The sequence below is a fragment of the Juglans regia genome, chromosome 8 (genome assembly GCF_001411555.2).
Source record: "Juglans regia cultivar Chandler chromosome 8, Walnut 2.0, whole genome shotgun sequence".
NCBI lineage: Eukaryota > Viridiplantae > Streptophyta > Magnoliopsida > Fagales > Juglandaceae > Juglans > Juglans regia.
Window position 1 is genome coordinate 12,334,495 of NC_049908.1, and position 21,953 is coordinate 12,356,447.

Here is a 21,953-nt window from a genome sequence, read left to right on the forward strand (position 1 = left end):
TGATACAATTGATATGCTTTTAAATTTTATGAAATTAGTATTTATGATCTGTACGTTCGAATGTAAAGTAAAACCGTTTGAACGTTGGTTCATCAAACGTGAATACATAAAATTGTATAGTAACATTCGAACGTAGGCATATACGTTCGAACGTAGTAACCCTCAAATGAACAAAACGTTCGAATGATTAAACAATTAACGTTCGAACAAACCTCCAAACGTACCACTTGCATTCAAACACTCATTCGTTTACATTCTAAATAACGTCCGAACGTTAAACACGAAACGTTTGAACATTGGTCCGTTAACATTCGAACGTAAATATGATATGTTCGAACTTTAATCAACTAACGTCAACTTCTCTCATTTGAACGCCAATCGGTCGGGTTGCCGTTCGAACGTTTAATTGGACGTTCGAACGTTACTTTCTGTGACAATTCTCAACCGTCACAAAAAAAGGAACGTTCGAACATTCAACCAAACGAAACACCTCCAACCGTCACTAAAAATATTTTTAGTGACATTTCAACAGTAAACCGTCACCAATTGCTTTCAGTGACGCACATTAGGTGACGGTCACCAAATATCTTTAGTGACGTTTTGACAATTTTTTGTGACAGTTTCTTTTGTCACAAAAGATAAATTGTGTTGTAGTGATATATAACTTTAGTAACGTCAATCTAACGGATCTAGTTCTAAATGAAATTCAGGCCTCGTTTGTTTTCAAAAAACATCTCATCTCATCATTATAACTTACTTAACTTCCAATACAAAATAAAATAAACAATTCAACTTTTTTAAATCTCAAAACAAAAATAATATTAAAAAATATATTTTAATAATATTTTATTCAATTTTTTAACTTTAATCTCATCTCATCTCTAAAAACAAACGAGCCCTCAATCGAACTGAACTCATATATATGAATCAATAATATTTCTCTTAACCTATGTTGAAAGAGAATTAGAAAAAAGGAAAGGAGATCAGCAGCTTGGTTTGAAGAGTATTTGGAATGCAAATATTACCAGCCATGAGGTATTAATTGAAATTTCCCTTCCAACAATATTCTTATATATGAAAAGCCACCGATTTCTATTTAATTAACTATATATTTTTATTTGTATGCATTTCTTATATATACATATGCAACACTTGTTTGTTTTTTGCTTTTTGGGAGTACTTTTGTCTCTTTAATAACCCAATTTCCGGAAATTAATGTGGGCATGTTTGGATTGGAAGGTTTTAGTGGTCGTTTTTTGTTTTTCCGTTGTGTTTATCAAAGTATTGGGACTTATTAAAACATCATGCATGTGTTTTGTTTTCCTTGTACTTTTGAAACAAATTATAAGAAATGTCAGAACTAAAAATATGTTTGAAAATAAGGTTTTATTGATGTTTTTTTTTTCCCCAATCATGAGGATAGAAGCGCTTACTTTGTTTGGTATTCAAAAGATATATTGATTAAGAATAAGATCAATAATTATCACTATCATGCGAATTCAACTCCGGTCTTTTCTGCATTTCCATATCGATAGATGGCTTATCTGATGACGAATAAAAAGAAAAATATGGTGCCTCTATGAAAAGATTGGCTTTACTCCTAATCTTGTAAGATAAAGAAATGGTGTATATGTACGAGCAGTCATGCATTTATTGGCATTTTCACAATTTGTGCATGTGCACAGTTTGTGAAAATATCTGTGTTTCTGTCATTTTTGTATATGCACCATACTCAAACCATTAATCGTGATAGAGTTAAATATAGAAATTATATATTACATTTAGATGAGAATGAGTACTTTGCATATTTAATTCAATGTGTTTTAGTAAATAATATTGTTAGGTATAAGCGGTTTGGTGTGTCGAACTGCATATCGACTCTGATATGGTTTTTTTTATAGAAAAGAAAAATAAAATAAAAAATTGAGAGAAGAATAAGGTCTTTTATTTCTCAAAAATCATTTCCTATTCAATTCGCACTGTTTCATTAAACAGATGCCTTACTTGTTAGTATCAATGCGCGATTTGGTATGCAAACTCGCTTGCAAGAAGACTTTTCCTTTAGTAAATAGTATTTAGTTTTATCATTCACCAATAGATAGGCTTAGAGGATGGTCCTCCTCTTTCTTTTTATAAGCAATGAGAAATTATACATCTCATGGATGGCATATTCATAAGGTTGGATAGATGTGCACACATTCATACTATATTGAATAGCATACATTTTATACCAACAATTACATAATGAGATATAGAAACTCTATAAGACTAGCTCTTGTGAATATCTTTCTTCAAAGACTAATACAAGAAATTGTGTTACCATTCTATAATTATTCTACTAATACTAACACCTTAGAATTTTGTTAAATAGTCTATCTTTAGATTAAATCTCGTTAAAAAGCATGTGTTGAGATGAATTATTACAGATGAGTTGAGATAGTTTTAGATGAGTTGAATAAAATATTGTTAGAATATTATTTTTAATATTATTATTATTTTGAAATTTGAAAAAACTGAACTATTTATTATATTTTGTATGGAGATTTAGAAAAATTGTAATGATAAGATGAGATGAGTTGATGTGAATTTTGAATCCAAACGGAGCAGTGTTGTTAACTCTATCGTGTCGTATGAACAGAATAAAATAACAGTAAAAAAGAATTATTACAAAGTAAAACCAATTTCAATTTCTAAATTGAAAAGAGAATGTGTAAGCATGTACTTTTGTGTGAGGATGATTAGCATATTTATTTAGATTAATATATTTTTTAAAATTTTTTGTCCATATCAAATTGGAAAAAAATGGATACAAATGGATCCATTGTTACCCACTTTTAATCCTTATTTTACTAAGAATTAAGGTACACAACCAAGATATCGTCTCTCTCTCTCTCTCTCATATACCCAAAAAATGACGAATTTGCTGTGTATTGGAATTCATTCTAAAATCATTTCATCGAAACTACAGGCTATTCGGGGATTGAACATTTGGTAACTCACTATTATGGAAATTGCATAATTGATTTTAATAGGTTTAATTCATTATATATATATATATATATATATATATATATATTGTGTGTGTGTGTGTACGGCCTTAATCTCTCTCTTTGGTCATTGGTGCACACTTCTTCAAAAACACCCGCGAATTCAACGCTTTTCATATGAATTTTTTGGCTGCATTTAATAAAATTTGTCCTCGATGCTCGTCGATACGGTTCTCAGGTCAGCTTTCTGGACTTGAATATATAGATATTCAAGCTTTTACTCTACCATTTGTACCGTACGATTCATGTAGTTTGTCTCTTCAAGTCTTTTGCATATGTAGGGTTTTAGTCTCCAATTCACGTTGCTAACTTCAGAACTAGGGCTTTTAAATGTGGGGTTATTTTTTGTGGTTTCTCTGCATTTCAGACTCACACGATTAATTTTCAATATTTTCCCTCTGATTTAGTTATTATTACTTTTTGGCAATGCAATTATTTTGTCTAGTTAAATTTTACAGTCTACTCCAAATTGATGCAAACCAATGCATTGCATTTCAGAATGCTATCTGTAACTTGCCTGTATTGCAAAGAATTCAAAAATTATTCTCAGATGCTAAATAATTTCCTTGAACATTGTGTAGACAAACTTGACTTGAATCTTCTGTTTTGTAGTGCTTAAATGGAATAAATAGTGATTTAGGACCTTCTGAGTTCTGTGCTTTCTGCATGTTGCATACAACATCTCAATCCCAACAAAATATTCTTTTATAGAGCATCTATATTTACATATGCATCCAACGTGTGTATTTTTGTAAGCGCATGGGATAGTGATAGAGCTAGTTTCATTTCCACTTGATTGTTTGACATGGGATGAAATCTATGGATGGGTACCCCGTGGAGTTTTTATGTGTTGAAGATTAGGTTCAAAAGTCATCATGGTCCATGGACATGATAGCATTTGGTAAAAATCTGATGTTCTCAATAAATTGTTGATTCTAGTTCCGAGATGGTTAATATTCATCATTGGATAAGTGGAGAGGGCTGGGAATTTTTGTACCAAATGTTTTATCCATTTGAAGTTTCCATGACCAGAAGCTTTTATATGGTCCAATTGTCTGCTGTCACCTTTTATTCCTTGGAGGGTTCGACGTGTTCTATCTCTTAGCCTTCCTTAGTGCACTATAGTAAACTTTGTCTGTTTATCTCATGTTCTGAATAATTTTGCTCTACTTCTCTTCCTTGTCTGAAAATGTATTTTTCCTTGGCTCTAGATTTTCAAGAATGAGGCTTGCCATAGAAGAACCATCGTGTAGTTCTTTTGCATCAGTAAGTAATCCAACTTGAATCAAACTTGGTTGGAAATCCCAACCCTTTTTTTCTAATAACCTGTTTGCTTTAGAGAAGTATTTCACCTTTTATTCTTTTTTTTTTTTAATTTCAAATTGAAAATGTCTCTGTTTGTCTCTGTTAATCATCCCCTGCACCCAGTATGAATATGGCTCAAATTATTTGCATCAGCAGGTCATTGACTTAATTTCAGCAGTGAAGGAGCTGCATGGGTTTAGCTCTCAGGAACTTCATAAGCTGCTGCGGGACTCTGAAAACTTTACTATTCACTACCGCACAGAAAAAAATTTGTTGATTAAGGTCAGACGATGAATCATCATTATCACCCACTATCAGCGTCAGTGTCGTTATTGCCATCAATATGCTTTCCTGTTTTTACTCTTTTATTAATGTGTCAGATATTAAATTATGTTCTGTTTCAGATTGATATGGAAAAGCTTGCAGGATTTCTTCCCTTACATCTTATTGCAGTGCTTATGTCAGCTGACAGAGATGAAGCCCTGTTCAGATACTTGTTATCCGGCATACGTCTCTTGCATTCATTATGTGATTTAGCACCTAGAAATGCTAAACTTGAGCAGGTTCTTGTAGTAGTTATCGACAAACTTCTGTTTTATTCTGTTTTCATCATAATAGTTTTGTGTTTTTTTTCTTATGCATAGAGGTCTTCACACAGTATCACACTTTCCACCAATATCTGTTGAGATTTGATGGATTTGCTAAGCAGCTAGTCCTCCCACTTTTTATGTGATAGTGCTCATGATACTTTAAAATAAGGAAAAAAGAAAGGGAGAAAGGGGTTTTGGAGTACAGTATGTCATGTATCAAGGTTTTAGGACGCTTTTTCATCATTTTTAACTTTAATTGATGAGGAACAGTACTAAACTAGGTGGTGTTCTAAATGGTATGAACAATATTTTATGAGAGAGAAGAAATTAATTGTCTCCTGATTCTTGTATTTGAACGATGGTTTCAGATTTTGCTTGATGATGTGAAAGTGTCCGAGCAGCTGCTTGACCTGGTGTTTTATTTGCTAATTGTTCTCGGGGGTTATAAGCAGGTTTACCAATATCTTCTTCTTCAGGGGTCTATCTACTGTATTATATATTTTTATTTAGACTTACTTTCATGATGTAGGACACCCTTATGTTTGGTCCTATGCCCGTTGTGCATTCAGCACTGGTGGCATGCAGTCTAAATCTATTGACAGGATGTATATCTTCGCAATTTCCAGATCTTGTCCATGTATTGCTTGCACACCCTAAGGTACAATTTACACAATATGATTTGATTTAGATGCTATTCAATCATTCTAGGTTTCAGTTGAAACAATCTCTTTCTAAAGCTAATGTCTTCATGTTAATGCATTTTCTTTTTACTTTTGTTATTCCATCAGTTGAGCTACATTTTAATTAGTTTCTGGTTATTATCTCTACTCTTGCTAGATTTATTTTCCCCTATTAGGATCTGAAGGCTTATGCATATATGCGGTCAGTGATCATGAATCTTTCTGTGGCAGGTTGACATTTTTATAGATGCTGCTTTTGGAGCAATTTGTGTAGCCATTAGGTTTCTCAAAATCAAGCTGTCAGAGGAACATCCTGATTTATGCATGAAATCAAGTCTGACTGCTGAACAAATAGTTAACTATATCTGCCAGCAATGTGAGGCTTCTGTACAGTTTCTTCAGTCATTGTGCCTACAAAAATTATTTCTGGAGCGCCTACTCAGGAATAAGGTTTCTAAGCCAGAACAATCTTATTCCATATCTTTTCTGCGAAGTGATATGTTAGGAGGTGTCTCTTCTATGGTGTATCACTCACTAAATAGGGAAAGAGATGAAGATTATTATATCATGTTTTCAAATCAGAGGCATGACTAGATATCACTTTGTGGTTACTGCATTTTACTATGGTTTACTACCAAGAGCAGGTTGGCAGTGAGAGATTTAAAATGCCAAGTTTGTTATTTGTCTGACAAAATCATTGTTGAGATTTTAGCAATTATGAAACAAGTTTCAAGATCATATAATATGTTTTCAAGAAAGAAAGCTTGATGGGTCCTTATTAGATTATCGGTCAGTTGTACTTATAAAAAAAAAGATTATCGGTCAATTGTATTTATGTTCATTTAGTTGGCTTTGTAAGATTATTCACATGCATTCTTATCATGTTAAAATTCTGGTTCTGGTATTATTTCAGGAACTATGTAAAAAGGGTGGTATTCTATTTCTTGCTCAAGCCATCTTGAAGTTAACTGCCACACCTCATTTTGTAGAGTCCTCCAGAATTTTGGCTGCTGTATCTAGGCTGAAAGCTAAGTTTCTAGCAATTGTGAGTACTAGTGATGAAAAAGATACTGCTAACTTCTACTCTGAGGCTTGAGATTTAGCTTCCTGTTTTATGCTACATTTTCAAACAAAACTAATTTATTAAACTAATCATGAACTTCCTATTGTAGCTTTTGAATCTGTGTGAAGCAGAAAGCATCTCTTACCTGGATGAAGTTTCTAGTTCACCAGGAAGTCTCCAGTTGGCAAAATCTGTAGCTTCAGAGGTTAGTCAATGTTGTATTCCGAGAGTGGGATATTTTTCTCATAGCCCATTTAAACTGCTTGCACATGGCTTGTGGCATACTCTGCAATGGCTAACCAGTGGATGAACCTTTTTCACTGTTTTTGGCTGGGAGATCTACTACACAAAAATTATACTGACAACATGATTATCACTTTCTTATAATAATGTGGTTTGGGTATGAAACGGTTTTTTTTACAAGACCTAGATCTACAAAGAGATCTTACAAAAATAAACTTACAAACTTATATGACTTGATATAATACATCATATATACTTTACACTAAAAAGAGATTTACAATCTGACGAACCACATCAAGGCACGTCAATTTGTAAGTTTATTTTTTAAATCTATTTGTAGACCAAGCATTTCTTATGTTTTTTTTAGTGCCTACCAAAAGATGTCGTAATTTCTATAGTGGTAAACTTTTCTATTCTCAACCCTTGGGCAACCTCATTTATTGGCACTCTGCATGCTGCATTTATGCAAGCATTGCTAGCGCACTTCTTGATCAGTCAACTGTTATTGTGGATACTCTTTTCTTCGATTAAAGCCTATAACCATCAAATGCTTTCTTATTCACTACTGTTTCCATGATGTAGGTTTTTGGGTTATTGAAGACCGAGCTCAGCAGAGATCCCAAACATCTTGCTGCTTGCTCTGACAGAACTTACCCCATGGGCTTTTTCCAACTCAATGTGATGCGCCTAGCTGACATATTCTCAGATGATACTAACTTTCAATGTTACATCACGATATACTTTGTAAGCTAATGCTATCAGCTCGGTAGTTTAGATACTGTTGTGCCATTTTTGTACTTTCTATGTATTATCACTGTAACTTTTGAGAATACCTTTGTGGTTTGACAATTTTGGAGATCATAGAGGATATACAATTGCTCGATTCATAAGAGATCACATATCTTTCAATAAATTATATTATGATTATCATCATCATCATCATCATCATCATCGTTATCATCATCATCATTATTATTATTTTTCTTGAAAGTTCTGAAGTGACTTCGAGCTATGATGATGAATAAATTTCACATAGGTTATGTGTTTGCTTTAAGAGTGCCTGTTCTAATGGTTTTGCACCTATATCTTCTCTATGTCCACTCAGACTGAAGTTCTGACTGCAATATTATCGCTTCCTCATGGAGATTTTATATCCAGTTGGTGTTGTTCTGATCTCCCAGCAAGGGAAGTCGATTCTACTCTCGAGTATGATTCATTTGCAGCAGCTGGATGGGTTTTGGATAATATTTCATCATCAGATCATCCGAATGAAAACAATTTGGAATTTACTTTGATTCCTACAAGCTTGCCTCGGGCTTCTTATGAACATCAGAGAACCTCATTATTCATCAAAATAATTGCAAATCTTCATTGTTTTAATCCCACTATCTGTGAAGGTTGGTTCTTTATTTTCTTTGACAGGTTTTGGCAGTATATACTATATACCATTGTTTCTTAGCAACGTTAACAAAACCTCTCTCTTTATCCACAGAGCAGGAGAGGAACCTCTTTCTTCACAAGTTTCTAGAATGTTTACATATGGATTTATCTAAATCATTTCCAGGATTTTCCTTCAGCTCTGATGCTCCAAAGGCTGCCAATGTTTACAGGAACCTGCGTAATTACAATATACTTTTTTTAATGAAAACTTGATCGTAGATGTTATTTCATTCCTAATGGGTAACTTGTTTGTGTAGGGTCGTTGTTAAGTCATGCAGAATCTTTAATTCCCAACTTTTTGAACGAGGAAGATGTGCAGCTCTTAAGGTTATTTAAACCTAACCCAACATTTCTTTTCTCCCGGATTTTTTCACTTGGTTACTAAGATTTCATTTTTCTAGTTCTTTTTTGCATGTAAGGTGCATATAGGTTTAACATGCATCTATTAATAGTGTTGCAACATCTTCTCCCTGACTTCACTAACTTTGGAACATAGTTAATTTTTTATTCCTTTTTTTATTGCAGGATATTCTTTAACCAATTACAACCACTAATTACTTCTGCTGATTTTGAAGAAAATCAAGTGCAAGTAAAAGTTTTCTTCTTTAGTTATTTTCACTTTGTTTCATAGCATTTCTTCACTATAAAAAGTCATTTTTTTAAAAGAAAAGTTAAATGCACTGTACAATATATGCCATTTTCTAAAATACAAATACATTGGTATACGTTTTCTGTATTCAAGATCAGCAAACATCATCAGGGGAATACCATTTTACAAAATGCAACTTTATTGGCCATACAACCTGAATTTAGAATTGAATACCATACAGGTGTCCTAAATTTTGAAATAACATAAATTATCCGATTCTCACATTGGCTTATTGAGTTTGGTGATGTAATGTGTTCTCAACATAGTGACCTGAGGAAGTAAAGTTTATTCCTGATAGGAGGCACAGAGTCCAGAGGGATACTCATCACTTTTACTGAGAAAGGAACCTCCAAATCTCAATGACAGACATGGTAACTCAAAGGAGGAAATGTTTGAGGATTCTGCATTCCAAGAAATGGACCAGTTTTACCTCAAAAGTGGGCATGTGGATCATGTTGATGTTGCGATAATGCAAGATACAAGAGAAGGTAAAGGTATATCTGGTGTGGGAGCATCTGAAGGTTTGATGAAGATCCACAGAGATGTTCAGAATGTTGAAACCAGTGGTTCAGATACATGTTCCACTAGAGGAAAGAATGATGTTGATCAAATGTACAATGGTGAGTTCCTAAAAAAGAGTGAGCAGATAAATGAAAGTGAAGTTGGAGGAGATACAGAGGACAAACAGGTCAAAACCATTCATTGTGAAGAAAAGCAGCAGAGAAAACGGAAGCGAACTTTAATGAATGATAAACAGATGACAATGATCGAGAGGGCTCTCTTAGATGAACCTGACATGCAGAGAAATGCAGCTTCGATACAATCATGGGCCCATAAAATAAGTGTTCATGTATGTCACATGCAACTCTCTCTCTCTCTCTCTCTCTCTCTCTCACACACACACACACACCCGCCCGCCCACCCACCCAACAAAACAGCCCACCCCCCCTTCCCTCCATGGTGATTAGGTATTTTTTTGCTGTTCCTGCAATAACACATGCCTAAGAAGTTCCTACATTGTGTTTTCCAGGGTTCGAAGGTTACATCTGCACAGCTTAAAAACTGGTGAGGAAGGCTTCATATCCACACCTATACCTGGAATATATAGACACATTCTTATGTGTATATATGGGGCGTGTGTATATCCCAGAGCTTTTTGTACTTTCTCTTTGTCATGGAAACTCATTAAGCTTTATGCATTATCAACAGGCTAAACAATCGGAAAGTCAGGCTCGCCCGTGCACGCGCAGCTAAGGCTGTCCGTGCATCACTGGAGGTTGAAAATGCTATTCCAGACAAGCAAAGTGAGCCAGGACTAGGGAGGTACAATGGCTCACCTGAGAGTCCTGGTGAAGATTCTTATGCCCCAAGAAAGGCCGACAGAGATCCTGAAAGCATCTTGGGAACTGGTAATGGCGAAAGCTCTCATACTGCACAGACGAACTTAATTGTTGTCGGCCGTGCAGATTTTGTCCAGTGCAAACCAGGTCAGTACGTAATGTTTGTAGATATGGAAGGAGAGGAGCTCGGTAAGGGAATAGTGTATCAGGTGCACGGTGAGTGGAATGGATGGAACTTGAAAGAACAAAAGGCATGTGTTCTGGACGTTTATGAACTCAAGGTTGAGAGTTCTGCTCTTCTTCCTTACGCTTCTAAAGCTGTTGGCATCTCCTTTGAAGAGGCTGAAATAAAGATAGGGGTAATGAGAGTGCTGTGGGATTTAAGTAGAATCTTCACTCTTCGACCTCAATGAGTGTACGGATTCTAAGATGGCTGCGGTGAGAGCTCCTTTTTACTTTCAATCTGTAAACTGTACATCTTTTAGACAGGAATTATGAATAAGTTTAGCCCAAAAAAAGAGAAAGATAGGTTCAATTTGAATTTTTAGCTTCTTTTTTACCAATATTTTCAGACAAGTAATGTGCAGGGGGTTACACCCACGGGCTATGGAACTCCTTCAACCAAATCAAAGATGACTCATGACTCTGTTGGAGATTGTGTGAACCATATAGTTTGGTTCTTGGCATTTAAACTTAACAAAACTAATAGAAAATGATAAAAGAGGATGCATCACACTCTCCAGCTACATGTAACATCATCTAATCTAATGTTTGATATCACTTCATTCATAATCTGTCACAACCATGATGTGCCTCAAGTTGATGAACATGTTTATATTTTTTTCATGTTTGCAATTATTATTTGTGTTCGATCCTTTTTATGTTATCATATATGATAGTATAAGTCTGCCCCCTCTAGATAAATTTTTGGCCCTGCCATTGAGTTCACTCACTTAGAGTGTGTTGAGTAATCAACTTAAGAAACATGTGATTCAACTTCCAAAGATAAGATTAATTTACATGGGAAATTCAAAACAATCCTATATATTTCAACAAACAAGAGCGCATGTAAAAAAAATAAAAAATTACTTGGACTGAGTGTAGAGTAAAGGCCCAATATAAGGTACCTAATGGACTGGAACAAGCAGGCCACTAAAGTATCGTTGGTGGGTATGTAAATAGTATTTTTCTTGAAGATTTTGCTTCGACAAAAACTGTGTTAAAAAACTCGAATAATATTTTCATCTCACGGTTTTAAATTCACGTGTGCTTTATGAATCCATTCATACTAGAACTTAAAAGGAAATCTATAGATCATAGTAACAAAAAAAAATATCATGACTTCTTTTCTATATTGATTGAATTTGCATTGCTGTGTTTATTATTTATTGTGGAACTTATTATAATTATTATGAAAAAACCAAAATACAAATACTTTTTTTATGTTAAACTAATGTGGCAGGATTCCACGCTAGTGTTGTGTGTAGCGTGTGAATAAATGAGTTCCAAATGATAAGGCTGTCTTTGCCATTAAAGTGTAGAGTGGATGGTGCAGTTATTGAAAAGGTGAGCTTAAGTAGCTAACTGGTTTAATGACGACTTGGGAAGTCACAACCACATGGTGCAAGACAGGACTGTGACCCTAAGGGGTAGTTTAAAATGCCCTTATCTCTTGTAAAACAAGAAGTAAACAAGGCCTAGCAAGGGGCCACACACCCAAACGCTGAGCTTTTAGAAGTGAATTGACACGTGTCTTTTTTTCTTTTTTCTTTTTTTTTTTTATCATGAATGAGGATAGCTGGGTTGGTCACATGCCTAAAGTACCAGATTTTTAATTCAAGAAGTTGACACAACTGTCCAACCACTACCTAATATCTAGTAATGTAGAGGACTGCTGGGCTTGGGAGTAGTTAAAGAGGGTTTTGATGGTTGTTTAACCATCCATGAAATGAGCAATTCATGTAATGGTAGATGACAAGATGTAGTCAAGGGGCGTTCTTAATTGATCCAAACAACAATTTCATGCAATGAGCAAAAAACAAAAAACACTTGTATGAATCATCAATCAAATCTTTTCTTTTCTTTTCCTAAGCATATGAACATATAACACAATGGTTTGGCATGGAAGGGAGCAACACACTGAACTCTTGATTGAGCCCCAGGTAACATAAATTGGGAGAAATAGATGTAAATGAGCCAAATCTTTGAATAACAGCAAAAGCAGTCGGTCTTCAGCAATTCTCAAACAAAAATTTGATACCCTTACAAAAATAGTGGAAACCATACAAATTTGGAAGTCCAAACTGGTTCTGAAAAATTGCATCATCAAAAGCAATTACACACTATAAATGAATTGATTGTTGTATACTATAATATATTTTACAACACACTATAAAGAAACTCTCCCTAATAAGTTATCTATATGGTGACAGCAACCTCTTCCCATTCTAAATTGTACATATATTACAAACCTGGAGTATATGAGCAATTGGCTAATAGCTACATCTACCATCCTTGAGCTATGTGTACAACAGAAAATACTTTATCTTCTGCAACTATCTTTCAAAATACAACAGGAACACAGCATATCAGCCACAGTTGGAAAACTTATTTGATCCAGGATGGGTCAAGCCTGTCAGGGAAATGAAGAATTGCCACTCTGACAAGTTGTAAATCACCCAAATTTGTCAGGTAACATTATATATATGCAAGTGAGCCCCGGTCAAGGTCAGGTTGTGGTCGACCACGAGTTGGAGTTGGTGGTCTTTGAATGTTAAGCTCCTGCAGAGCACCAGAACATGAGAGTATCATACAAGCCCGTCCAGAGAATTAATGTTTCAAGATTGATTAATCTCCAATAGAAATGCACAGCTTGAACATTATTGTAAATACAAAAGCCTACCTGCATCCATGCATCGTCTATGACACGCTCAGGAGACGTCTCTGGAGACTGAAGGGGTGGTGGCAGGGGATGAATTAATTTTGGAACCACGACCAACCCCCTGCCAACTACCAGTATAGCTCCAGCATTGTTTGCCGTCCCTACATGTATATGGCACATGAGATTACAAATACTAGGCCAATGAAGAGGAGAAATCCCAGAGCAGTTTTACTTACCACAATAGTTTGTTGCAGAAAAAAGAGTTATCAACTGTCCCTGAGCAAACCGTTCAAAACCATCCATTACACATTCATGGGCCCTAATGATAAGCTGTAACTTGTTCTTCTTACAGAATTCTGTGACACGATCAGGCTTCAAGCAGCAAAAATTAAAAATAGTTGGGTCATACAAGTATGCATGGAATAAATTCAACCACACTACTAGAAAACAGTACCCCTGTGAGTGGGCTCATAGATGAAACAAGTATATGAAGGAATCAAAATTGGACAAGAACATTGTTAGACGTAATAAACAAAGTAAACCATAAACAGATGTTGTTAAAAGAGGCTATCAAGACTCAACTCTGAGAATGAATAGCTCATACAATAATTTGCAATGCACATTGCTATAAAAAGAATGCAGTCTAAATTGGTTCCACCAAACTATCTTCCCTTTTGGTTCCTGTATTGTTGGTTATGCCTTTGGCTTGCTCATAATCAACCATGGATAATAAAAAAATAAAAAAAACAATTTGTAGACTATTTTTGGTGGCTCCAAGCTCTCTGACCACTGTAGTATCAAGGACGGTAAAAACGCAAATTGGATATAGAATTTGGGAAGAACACATCCATAACTTAAGAAAAAAAACTAGAACTAATAAATGACAAAATATATTCAAGATCCAGACCAATACTTTCAAACTGAAAAATAGCATGCATACCCCAAAAGTGACAAGACCAGGCCCTCTAGCATTTGGTCTCAAACCCTCCACACTATCATTTTCTGTAGGATCAGACCTGTAAATGTAGATCTTATCAGAACAAACAAATATCAACCATAGATAACAAATACAAGATGAATTGGATAAGAGCCTACCAAAGGAGATCCATCAAGATTATAGATCCAGCATCCATTGTTATAGGCCTTTCAAGCTTCTCTATCTGTTCTACCGAATTTATAGACCTCCCAATGCCACCATGCATACAGATTATTTTCTTCTCAATAAGTGCAGCAAGTGGAAGATAGTTAAATAGTTGATTAAATCGTGTCCATGCCCATATTCCATCATTCTCTCCCTGCAAGTTCACATGTTATAAAGGAAATTCACACACTCAAAAATATAGTTGTATCACATCTGCAAATTCTTCCATACCATTCTCTCGATGCATTCAAGGCGAAAACCAAAGAGAGCATTTATGTCAGCAGCCTCATGGTTTCCACGTATTAAGTGAACGTTCTCAGGATACTCAATCTACAAAATCATAACCAGGGAAATAGGGTGTCAAAAATATGTAAATATGACAACAGAACTACAACTCTATGTTGGAATACTATGACAGATGCATGCCTTGAGAGCTAGGAGCAAAGTTATGGTCTCCAAGCTATGCTGTCCTCGATCCACATAGTCACCCAAAAACAAGTAGTCTATGTACCTGAAACATAAATAGACAGGCTCGTTAAAAGCACTCCAGTGTGTTTTTAAAAACTCTTAGTTGAAATAGAGAATCAAATGAATCGCCACAAGATGCCTTCTATCAAGTATTACTCGATCATTAATTAGAAGATGCCCAGCACAGGTGACAAGAATCAGAGAGAACATCCAAACAGGCTAAGAGAAACACATGCTTGATCCACAGGAGAAGCTTCTACTCATCCACCTGGCCCTAATCCATTAAAGGATCGATATTGTAGCACATATTTCAAAATTTTTAGGAAAAGGCACCGAAACCCAGCCCACAGAACATGGACCTGTACCATGCATTATTGTTTCAAGTGCGAAAGTTTTAATCTAGTATCAGTATAGAATTTGATGTTCTACTGTAAGGACCTGAGATTCACAATTACGACACAACTAACAGTCCATAAAATCTAAAGCTGATACAGATAAATTATTGTACTTTAAAAAAATCAGATTTGTTACTGCAAAACCAGCTAAAATATATACCAAATATAGCAGAAGTGCAGAACTCATTTTTATAACGTACGTTATGTCTCCTGCAGTTGAAGGAAATCCATATTCATCAAATAGCCGCATTAAATCACCAAATTGTCCATGAAGATCACCAAATACTTTAATAGGTGCTTTAAGCTGAAGAACTGTGGGCTCATGCATAAAGATTTGTTCAGCAGCATAACAGAGCTCACCCACTTCATAAGAATCCAGGAAAAACCCTCTATTGGCAGGAGCTTTCCAGTTCCGAGGCCGGAGCAATGTAGAGATAATCTGACAAGGACAACACTGACGACTGACTACATTGAACTAACACAGAAGAAATAACAAAGAACAACAAATCTGTAAAAAGCTTGCCTTCTTATGTAAACCCTGAGGAGACCTCTGCCTGGTGAACTTTTTAGTAGGATATGACAACTCATTGTTCAAGGGAATCATTCGTCTGCTCTCATTCTCAAATTGATCCAAAGATAACTGTCTTACCATCCCACCCAAGTTACCAACAGCCTCTTTAGCAACTACAACCTGTGACACAAAATAGTATGATTTTGAGACATGAAAAAGGAATGAAAACGTAATATAGGACACTGTTGAAAAGTACATACAGCTCTTGGATGAAGACGAACATCTGCCTCAGTATCACTTCCATCGGAAGTTGTTTCTGCTGCTTGGGAGTTGTCATCCGATACAGACGTCTCTTCAGCTGGAGCAGCAGATGTAGCCTGCACAGCTTGCCAGACAGCATTGGCTGCTTCGGCTTCGGCAGCAGAAGCTTCTCTCAGTTTCTCCATAGAATTTTTGTCCATGCTGCTAAAGATGAATGTGCATAATAAAGTTCTTTTTTTTTTTTATAAATGTGCATAATAAAGTTCTTATAAGAATGGACAGAGTATTTGAGAGAGAGAGAGAGAGAGAGAGAGATGGACTAATACCTCATGTTAGACTGATTCACTTTGGTACTTGTTATTGGCGGGGCTCTCTCAGATGTTATTACCGGAGAATCAATGTCAGGCAGATATGGTGAATTTTCTGCAACCAGAAAATCATCCAGCAGCACATCTGCACAGAATAACATATTTGATTATTATTCCACAATGATAACCTAAAAGAAGGGGAAAAATACAAAAATAACACATTGAAAGTTTGTAAAACAAAATGAAAAGGGCAAGAAAATCATCAGTAAATGCACAGTTCTGATGTAACCAAGCCGAAGATTAGATCCCATAAATGATTAATTTCTTTATTCCATGTACTCCAATAAATATTTTGAATACCCACTCTGCTTCCTGTTTTACATGAACTCGAGCTCATGACCTCAGTGGTATAAAACAACCTTAATGCAACTAGCTCAGCACTTTGCTAAATGGAAAGTGACATAATCTTTGGTATTGAGGGGCAAACCCTAATGGTATAAAACCAAAGGTTGACGAAGAAAGAAACTATTGTTTCTCTAGAAATATAAGTTCTCTTTTTAAAAAAAGATAAATAATTTTTTTTTTTTATTTTGTAAAAAAAGATAAATAAATAAAGGCAATACATGTCTAGAACAACACTAAAAGTTCCCTGGTTGGACATCGCAAAAACTTGTTTATTGGTGCATCAGGGCAGGCTCCTGCAGTACATGTTCATCTCATCTGCATATATTTATTTAAAGGGTTTCACTGAAATCATAAAAACTTATTTAAAAAATAAAGTACAACTGAAACTTTTAGTATCTTGCAATATGTAGAGAGGAAGGCCAAATTTCAGAATATGAATAAATGGTAGTCCACTCTTGCAGTTGCAACTGTTGCTTCCTTCCTAAGAAGTATATTCAGCACATCCGTTCTTCAAAACCAAAATAGGGATATTTTCACTTTTTTTGTTATTCTCTATCTTTGCAATACTGCATCAGAAATTTACCTCCCTTGAGACCACCATAAATATATATTCGAACTCCAACAGATGCAGCTGCATGGCGACACCGACGCATAAGCTCCAAAGGTGGATCATATTCAGTGGATCCCTTGCTTGTGCGTGAAGAGGTAACCAGCCCATTTCTATCCAACCAAACTCCAGCAGCAGTGTCCAATACTAGCAAACGAAAGACATAAGATTTTCTGCAGGAAGCATACCATATATGCATGTATATTACAGTGACGAAATTGAAAGCATAGAGATTACCTGCAATAGCTGCTTCACCTTCAACTCCACGTCCTCCTCTGAGGGCACCTCCGGTAACATGCAATCGTGCACCAACAAAAACCTAACAGCAAACAATATCAAGTTCAGCACGAAGATTAAGGCTCAAGATTAGAGAGCTTGTTTCATTAAAGAGACGGTACCAGCATAAAAAACTTAGAATCCCAAACCAACCAACCAACTTGTTTCAATAAACTCTGTAGGCCCATTAAAAACTGTATACAAGTACATCATAACAAAGAAGATATCAAAAGATGCATGGAACTAATACAACTCAATAATCTCATTACTTACCGCAGCATGTTGATACCTTGGGGAAGGAGATACACCTGGTGCAAGAGTCCATTCCCACTGACCATTCCTATGCATGAGCAGCCCATAAGCATCTGCAAGTGGCTGTGGAGAAGTACAAATCAGAGGATTAGTTCTAAAATGCTTTACCAGAAAGGCCTCAAGATTGAAATTCGACACAACCAAATGAACCTCTCACTAACTTCAATTAATTATTAGGTACTCCCAAAGTATGAACACAAGGTACTCTCAAATTAACATGTGATGCCATATCATTAGAAATTGGAGGTTATGTAAGAAATTTTAATAATGTGACATCATATGCTAGGGTGGGAGTTGGAGTACTGCATCATCCATATTCCAAGAGCACCTAACAATTAGCTCTAACTTCAGATAGTTATATAAGGGCAAGTAAATAGGATTAGATTCATTGGTTACATGGAAATTAAGAAGTAGCTTCATTACAATTTAAGGCAACAGGTTTTTGAAGCTGGGTAAGCACCAGAAACGATTTCAAAAACAATGGGGAAATCTGTATGCAAACATTTACACGATTGGGGAATTTATAGGTCATCCAAGGGGAACGCTTGACAAACAAAATTTCACCATATTTTTCTTTCTTCCGAGTCATTTTGTTAAAAATAATAAAAAATTATTATGTTTCTTAAGTGGAAGACAAAATAATTTTATTTTGGTGAAACTTGTGATAATTTTCCCTTTATTCTCTGATAGTTTTCAAACTTTTACCATACAATTTCACAAACATCATATAATCAACTTCTAGTAGATTCTTACTCTCTCTCGCATTTAACTTCATCATAAATTCACTCAGTTTAACTGAACTTCTCATTAACACTCCCCAAGTTCCTATCCATGCCAAATCAGTTCTTGCTACATATTTCCCATATGATTTGGAATTAATGCTTTGCTTCTAGTTCCAAATTTTGAGTTGCTTCACTTACATTCCAATTGGTATGTGGCTTCAAGGGATGATAGTTGATTATGATGTTAAAGCATGCCTCATCAATACTTCATTTTTCAACAGAAAATATCCTGCCTAGTAGTACTTTACAAAATGCCCCGATTCTGGAGCTGTAATGTAATCTAGAAGTTGGATTAGAAAAATCCAAACAAAATGAACTTGACAACAGAGGCCATAAAAAGTGAATTTAAAAATCTTCCGAAAGGTAATCGATTTAGGTCATACACAGATGGTCAATATAGAATATGCAACAGTGAAGGTATTTTATCACCATCACCTGGTTGCCATAGATCAATATATGTATTAATTTAGAAAGATTACTTAAATCTGAAGTACAGTCCAATTAAAATCGTAAAATGACGAAAATGCAGGAATATTTATTAAGAATTTTATCACTTTGTGTATCTATGTAAGACTATAATGTCATTTACCGAGCCAGAAGTGTCCCTTCCACCACACAGCAAAAGCATGCCATCTGAGCGGGCACTAGCTGTTGCATACCTGCAAGATAAAGTTGAATCATGACTATTCTAAACATGGGCAGTTGAATGAACGTCTATTAATAATTTGGTGATTTCCACCAAACTAAAAACACTCACATTCTAGCAGAAGGTCTATCACCTTCCGGGTTCAGCCTCTGCCATGCATAAGGCTTCTGGGCAGTATCCAAAGCCCAAGCATCAGATAGAACTCTTTTACCTGACCCAAAAAAGAAAAAAAAGTTGCATAGTTTGTATATGACAAAACGCATTCTCATAGCAGCAATGAGTCAACCAGCACAAACTTTCTCTTTTATGAAACTACTCATGATCAAGCTCAACTCAATAACTATAAGTAAACACCAAGTCAAGACAAGAATTTAGGTGAAGAGAGATTGAGAGATGTTCAACATGAGATATAAGATAGAAGTTAACCAATTAAGTGAACAGATCCAACCAATGCCCAAGTGATTTCACTGTAATATAGTACATTTATAAATCTTTGAGAATTGAAGGCCATTACAGGGTTTAAAGCAAAATCAAAAAATCAAAATACATGTATAATTAAAATAATTTTCTTTTATTGGCACTGGATGTCTGAGAACAAAGTCCTGCCGAATTCCCCAAGTGCATAGGCCCTCGGCAAGGTGTTTCCCGCAAGTGCACATTGGGTAATTCAAGGGGAAGTTCCCCCAATCCGATGGCCCATAGAAATTGTTTGCACCCAAAAGGATTCAAGAACCTTAGACCTAAAGGGAACATACCACCAAGACCAAGGCCTTTACCACTTGAGCCAACCCCTAGGGTCTTATAATAACAAAAATAATCAAGTTTCATTGGATTTTGACATCAGTCTCTTCCAACATCGCATGGTACAATTGAATAAAAACCAAAGAAACAATAACGAAATAGATAAAATACAACTGAACAGTGAATTCCCCTCACCGTCGTTGCCACTGACAGTGACAAGGTATCTTTGAGCAACCAAATCTATTACATGGCCATAGCGAGGTCCAGGTCCCTGTCCTTGCACGACCACTCTATGTTCATATAAAGAAAAACAAAAACAAAAAAAGAATGATCAACAGCAGAATGTAGTGAAAACTCAAGAAACCCAGAAAGAGAGAATGCTGATTAATTCTAGCCTCCTTAGCTCACCGGTGCCACTTGAACTTGTCATTCGTCATGTCTAGCACGTATAGATCATCCGTGGAATGTCCAGCAGGACCTATCCCACCCTAGCCATACAGCACCAATCAATAACTATTAATCATACCATTAAATCCCCAGAAACAAAAACCTCAAAAAGCAAAATCCCACTCATGAAAAGCTCCAGAAGTCAAATGTTTTCACATAAGTTTTTCGTTCAATCACCTGAAAAACAACCATGGTACCGACTGCAGCTGCTGCATGAGCAGCCCGAGGCGACGGTGGCTCGCCGGCGGGCCTAATTCTGCAAAATTCAAAAACCTGATTCAGCAACTGCGATTCAAAACCAGCTTCACCCAAACCAAACTGGTAAAGGAAAAAAACCAGTAAAACTACCTGATCCATTTCCTTGTGAGAACATCATAAGAATGAACCGAGTTGGTCACACCGGCTAACCCTACATAAAATCGATTATAAACCGTGAAACAACTTCCACTTAGATTTTGACGCAGAAAGAGCAAATGACGATTGAATTATAATTACGTACGAATGCCAGGGGCAGAGGAGGAGGCGCCGCCTTCAATGGCGGTGGCGCCTCCGAAGAGGATGAGGCGGGGGCCATGAGATTTGGTGGCGGCGACGGCGGTGAGCGTATGACCGCATCGGGGACCAGGGGCGTCCTCGTCGGTGTCCCAGTAGGTCTCTAAGCTACGATAGGTCGGAGCAGAAGACAGCCATGGCTTCGAACCCATCTATTACCTCTATATTTACGCCTATTTTTGAGGCACCAACCCCAGACCGTAAGAGATATGACGACTAACGGGGAGTAGACAGAAGAATGAGATCGGAGAGATAGAGAGAGGTGGAAATGATGGTGGGGTGCTGGAAGTGGGGCCCGGGCTAGGCTCCGGACCCGCTCAGTTAAGTTCTTAAATGCAGCTCCGCTGTAATGGATCGAAGGAGGAGGAGGAGGAGGAGGAGGAGGGTTTTCGTTTGGGTTTTGGGTTGAGCTTAGGATCTCTTCGGGGGTTTGGGATTTAATTTTCTAAATACATATTTTCTTGGGAGTGAATGGATGGATGGAAAATCAAGGGTGGTGGTCAACCGTTGCGCCTTACGGTACAACAGCACGTAAAGACCCTTTCCAATCAACTGCTGCGACCATTTCTGTCAGAAAGGCGGACAAGCCACAAGGTGGAGGGTAAAGACTCTCCTTCCTTGGTATCAAAATCAATCTCACGTGTTGGTTTACCGCTTACAATGTGATTTATTAAAAAAAATTAAAAATATAACACAGAAGAAGTTTTATTTTCATAACTTCTCTCAACTCATCTAATTATTATAATTTTTTTAAATTTTTAAATAAAATAAAATAAATAATTCAAAATTTTCAAATATCGAAACAAAAATAATATTAAAAAAATATATTCTATCAATATTTTATTCAACTTTTAATTTTAGTC

The 21,953-nt window shown here is 36.1% G+C and overlaps 2 protein-coding genes across 6 annotated transcripts; one reads left to right on the top strand and one right to left on the bottom strand.

Moving 5' to 3' along the window:
- The first annotated feature begins 2,876 nt into the window (after nucleotides 1-2,876).
- On the top strand, nucleotides 2,877-11,064 carry LOC108994482 (nodulin homeobox-like). Of its 4 annotated transcripts, none has more exons than XM_018969705.2 (17): nucleotides 2,877-2,991; nucleotides 4,259-4,313; nucleotides 4,506-4,634; nucleotides 4,757-4,915; nucleotides 5,311-5,394; nucleotides 5,472-5,600; nucleotides 5,854-6,072; nucleotides 6,536-6,667; nucleotides 6,795-6,890; nucleotides 7,511-7,672; nucleotides 8,034-8,325; nucleotides 8,421-8,546; nucleotides 8,626-8,695; nucleotides 8,894-8,957; nucleotides 9,316-9,867; nucleotides 10,048-10,082; nucleotides 10,227-10,770. In XM_018969705.2, exons 2-17 carry the CDS (start codon nucleotides 4,269-4,271, stop codon nucleotides 10,768-10,770), a joined length of 2,838 nt encoding a protein of 945 aa, XP_018825250.1. In that variant the 5' UTR covers nucleotides 2,877-2,991; nucleotides 4,259-4,268. The 4 variants fall into 4 exon arrangements, with proteins under 4 accessions (XP_018825250.1, XP_018825251.1, XP_018825249.1 ...); XM_018969706.2 differs by having other exon boundaries at nucleotides 4,509-4,634; XM_018969704.2 differs by lacking the exon at nucleotides 2,877-2,991 and adding an exon at nucleotides 3,100-3,225 and having other exon boundaries at nucleotides 4,509-4,634; nucleotides 10,227-10,898.
- A 1,529-nt stretch (nucleotides 11,065-12,593) lies between these two features.
- Nucleotides 12,594-21,668, bottom strand: LOC108994484 (serine/threonine-protein phosphatase BSL1-like). 2 transcript variants are annotated; one of them, XM_018969708.2, is made up of 21 exons: nucleotides 21,038-21,668; nucleotides 20,887-20,947; nucleotides 20,716-20,794; nucleotides 20,500-20,579; nucleotides 20,287-20,381; nucleotides 19,462-19,561; nucleotides 19,294-19,363; nucleotides 17,884-17,985; nucleotides 17,572-17,653; nucleotides 17,311-17,481; nucleotides 16,341-16,467; nucleotides 16,014-16,218; nucleotides 15,766-15,933; nucleotides 15,443-15,681; nucleotides 14,806-14,890; nucleotides 14,611-14,709; nucleotides 14,334-14,533; nucleotides 14,179-14,254; nucleotides 13,475-13,610; nucleotides 13,260-13,399; nucleotides 12,594-13,138 (listed from the first exon to the last, which is right to left on the bottom strand). In XM_018969708.2, exons 1-21 carry the CDS (start codon nucleotides 21,240-21,242, stop codon nucleotides 13,055-13,057), a joined length of 2,604 nt encoding a protein of 867 aa, XP_018825253.1. In that variant the 5' UTR covers nucleotides 21,243-21,668; the 3' UTR covers nucleotides 12,594-13,054. The 2 variants fall into 2 exon arrangements, with proteins under 2 accessions (XP_018825253.1, XP_018825254.1); XM_018969709.2 differs by having other exon boundaries at nucleotides 12,662-13,138; nucleotides 16,014-16,215.
- Between the last annotated feature and the right edge of the window lie 285 nt (nucleotides 21,669-21,953).

Bases quoted from the DNA above. Each gene is read 5' to 3' on its own strand.
- LOC108994482 (XM_018969703.2), top strand. From the start codon at position 3,203: ATGCTCGTCGATACGGTTCTCAG. The intron at 5,601-5,853 runs GTACAATTTACA...TTTCTGTGGCAG, and splicing joins TATTGCTTGCACACCCTAAG to GTTGACATTTTTATAGATGC. The intron at 8,326-8,420 runs GTTGGTTCTTTA...CTTTATCCACAG, and splicing joins TAATCCCACTATCTGTGAAG to AGCAGGAGAGGAACCTCTTT.
- LOC108994484 (XM_018969708.2), bottom strand. From the start codon at position 21,242: ATGGGTTCGAAGCCATGGCTGTCTTCTGCTCCGACCTATCGTAGCTTA. The intron at 15,682-15,765 runs GCAAGCTTTTTA...TGTCCTTGTCAG, and splicing joins CTCAGGGTTTACATAAGAAG to ATTATCTCTACATTGCTCCG. The intron at 14,891-15,442 runs GTACGTTATAAA...TTTATGTTTCAG, and splicing joins TCAACTGCAGGAGACATAAC to GTACATAGACTACTTGTTTT.